This window comes from Ailuropoda melanoleuca, chromosome 7, assembly GCF_002007445.2.
Source record: "Ailuropoda melanoleuca isolate Jingjing chromosome 7, ASM200744v2, whole genome shotgun sequence".
Lineage (NCBI taxonomy): Eukaryota > Metazoa > Chordata > Mammalia > Carnivora > Ursidae > Ailuropoda > Ailuropoda melanoleuca.
In genome coordinates this window covers 125,600,331-125,603,552 of record NC_048224.1, presented here as the reverse complement: position 1 = coordinate 125,603,552, position 3,222 = coordinate 125,600,331, and the positions used below count along the sequence as shown (strand labels likewise).

Sequence of the window (3,222 nt, the reverse complement as noted above, 5' to 3'; positions counted from 1 at the left end):
CTAATACAAAGTAAACATTTATAAATGTGATATTGTAAGAAAAATACAGACTCCCACACAATGCGGTTCACATTTCTGTATGTCACAGAAACTAAAATGAAAGCAATAATCGCTATTCTTAAAAATAAGCAATAAAACAAGCGTAACTTTTAAATAAATCTGATGGCCCCAAACAGTTTTTATTTAAGTTCATAATTGCAATCAATGAATGCTCTGTGTCTCTGTGTCTGTGTATGGGATGAACATACATTGCAGGGAAGTCTTAAAGAGTTAACCGCTTTTAGAACTTCCTACTTGCACACGCCACATGGCTAGGTCGAATCCTAACTGCCAAAGAAAGAAGGCAAGCAAGTTCTCCTTGAAGGACAGGCCAACTTGTGAACAAAACCTCCAGACTGATCATGCAATGAGCATGTTGCGGCATACCAAGGGACAAAAATATGCAAACAAAATCATGCTGTTTTTATATCATGTCAATTATAAGGAAAAAACTGCTCTTTCTAAAGAAAACTGAGCTTAACAGCATAAAGCTATTTCAGTACAGAGTGACCGGTATGTTTTACTTTGTTCATTCGGAGCGACGGTTGACACTGATTGTGAACACCTTCGCCCTAGCTGTGCATTTAAGTGAGATAGTGTTAACTGTACCTTAAAGAGATCAGCATAAAGATGGCTCTGTCGACCAGAATAGAAACAAAACAAAACACCCAGATTTTTCAAAGAGCTGAACACTCAGCCAAGGATGCCTATTCTCAGCCTGGGCGAGCTCCTTTCCGAAAGGGTTGCCAAGAGCACGCTCAGTTCCTCCTCAGTATGTTTCACTTCACTACCTCTGACTGGGTGCATCACCAGCGCAAGAAAATGCGGGCAGCATCTGTTGCGAGTAACACCTGGACCTCCAAGGAAAATGAGCATTCTTCCTAGGAAAAGTCTCCAACATTTTCTAGAGTGCGTCCCCTCTTCTGCCGTAGTTGGAGAAGCTCTCCTCCTTCTGTGCGCCTCCTTCCTCCGGGCAGAGGATCCCAGAACCGCGACCAGTGCCAGGGTAGCCGGGATGACACCAGGGGTTGCCAACACCAAACAGTGCGCAGACTCCGCGGCGCGCTCCTAGCTCTCAGCTCGCCTCAACCTGCTCTCCAGTGAAAAGGGGTGGGAGGAGGAGTATGGAGGGGGCGGAGGGGATCCAGTTTAATTCGCGGTCCTGGGGGTGTGGGAGCGGGAGGAGGCTCCGCTGGTCCCTCCTCCCTCCCGGCGTCTTGGGCTCCACCTCCTCCGCATGCCCCCAGATATACACACACTCAGTCGCGGCTGGACATGCACACCCAGCGCCGGCTCCGGGCGCGTGCACACGCAGGTAGCCACACTCACCTGAGCCCGTGCACAGGGCTCTTGCCGCTTCGGGAGCGGCGGAGTGGCGGCCTGGACCAGGAAGGGGCCCACTGTGCTACGGGCGTGGGGGAAGCGGGAGCAGCCCCAGCGCGGACCTGCGAATAGAGGTGATGGCGCGTTTTCCTTAAATTTCCTCCTCCAGCACCTCCGCCCGGCGCCGGCTAGGCTCTGGCCGGAGAAGCCAGGAGAGAGGTAACCGGGGCGCGGCGCACACGCGGGCGCACTCACCGAGGCGAGCGCGCCGAGAGGGGCGCGGCGGCGCCGGCGCAGGAAACTTGGGCGAAGTTAGTTGCAAGTGCCGGGCGGCGGCCGAGAGGAGCCAGGAGGGGACGCGGCTGGTATCCGGCCCGCCGCGCCGCACCGCGGCAGCGCCGCCCTCCGCGCCCGGAGCGCTCCGAGAACCCGAGTCGGCCGGTGCCCCCGGAGGAGCTCAGAGCGAGCGGAGCCGGCATGGCCCGGGGGACTACGGGACGCGGCGCCTCGGCGAGCCGGAAGGATTTCCCCTGAGGCCCAGCGACCCCAGGCTTGCTCAAGCCTCCAGCCTCCTTCCCGGACCTGCAGCCGAAGAGGAAGACCGCGAGGCAGGTGCTGGGGCGGCCGACATCTCCCCCCCAAAACCCCCAGCCGATCGGGGGTGGGGGGGATTCCCACCAGCGAGCCCTGCCGCGAGTCAGGAAGACGGGCTGGTGCTGCTGTGTTTGTATTTATATCCATTGCTGCGCTCTGCGTTCCCTTGCTGCGCCCGGACCCTCCTCCGCCCCCCCTCCTCTTCCTCCTCCTGGGCTACCTCCCCTCCTTCCCCACCCCCATCTGCTACTGTCAAATGAGAAAGTCACCGAGGAGAACCCAAACACTCCAGCCGCGGAGGGCCCCCTTTGGCACTTGGCAGCACGCGGCGGCCGGCTCCTCGGCTCAACAACTTGGTGGGGTCTTCGCGACGCAACTTTCCGAGCTGCTCTGCATTTAAGAGAGACAAGACCGAGGAGGAGGGGAGTTCTGCGGGGCAGCGACTACCTGCGGGGAGTTCGCGAGCAAACACAGCCGGAGAGGAAGGACAAAAAGAAAGCAAAGGGCAAAACTGCCACCGTGGGGTGGGGGTACCGCCGAGAAGTTCCTGTGCCCCCGAGAGGATTTTCCCTAGCGCTCGGCGAGAGAGACCAGGCAGGCCCGGGGCGTGGCGCGGCCCTGGGCTCACCCCCCAGCCCCCTCTTCCCGGGCGGGAGCGACGCCGGGCGCGAAGTGGGGCCGGCGAGCGCGGGCAGGCCGAACGAGTCCCCGCGGACAGCCAACATTGATTTCCTCCGGGCGGAGGGCGACGGCCCGGGGGGCGGCGGCGGCGGCGGGCTGCAGCCGCGGCACGGCGAGAGCATGTCCAAGCCGGTGGACCACGTCAAGCGGCCCATGAACGCCTTCATGGTGTGGTCGCGGGCTCAGCGGCGCAAGATGGCCCAGGAAAACCCCAAGATGCACAACTCGGAGATCAGCAAGCGCCTGGGCGCCGAGTGGAAGCTTCTCACCGAGTCGGAGAAGCGGCCGTTCATCGACGAGGCGAAGCGCCTGCGCGCCATGCACATGAAGGAGCACCCCGACTACAAGTACCGGCCGCGGCGCAAGCCCAAGACGCTGCTCAAGAAGGACAAGTTCGCCTTCCCTGTGCCCTACGGCCTGGGCAGCGTGGCCGACGCCGAGCACCCGGCACTCAAGGCGGGCGCCGGGCTGCACGCGGGCGCGGGCGGCGGCCTGGTGCCTGAATCGCTGCTCGCCAATCCCGAAAAGGCGGCCGCCGCCGCTGCCGCCGCCGCCGCGCGCGTCTTTTTCCCGCAGTCGGCCGCC

General features: G+C 60.6%; 1 protein-coding gene across 1 annotated transcript in view; it reads left to right on the top strand.

Moving 5' to 3' along the window:
• Window positions 1-1,898: 1,898 nt before the first annotated feature.
• Window positions 1,899-3,222, top strand: part of SOX21 (SRY-box transcription factor 21) — a 3,494-nt gene continuing 2,170 nt past the window's right edge. Inside the window, exon 1 of the mRNA XM_034663809.1 lies at window positions 1,899-3,216. Within this exon, the coding sequence (XP_034519700.1) occupies window positions 2,758-3,216 (459 nt within the window). The 5' untranslated portion in view covers window positions 1,899-2,757. The remainder of the gene's footprint in view (window positions 3,217-3,222) is intronic.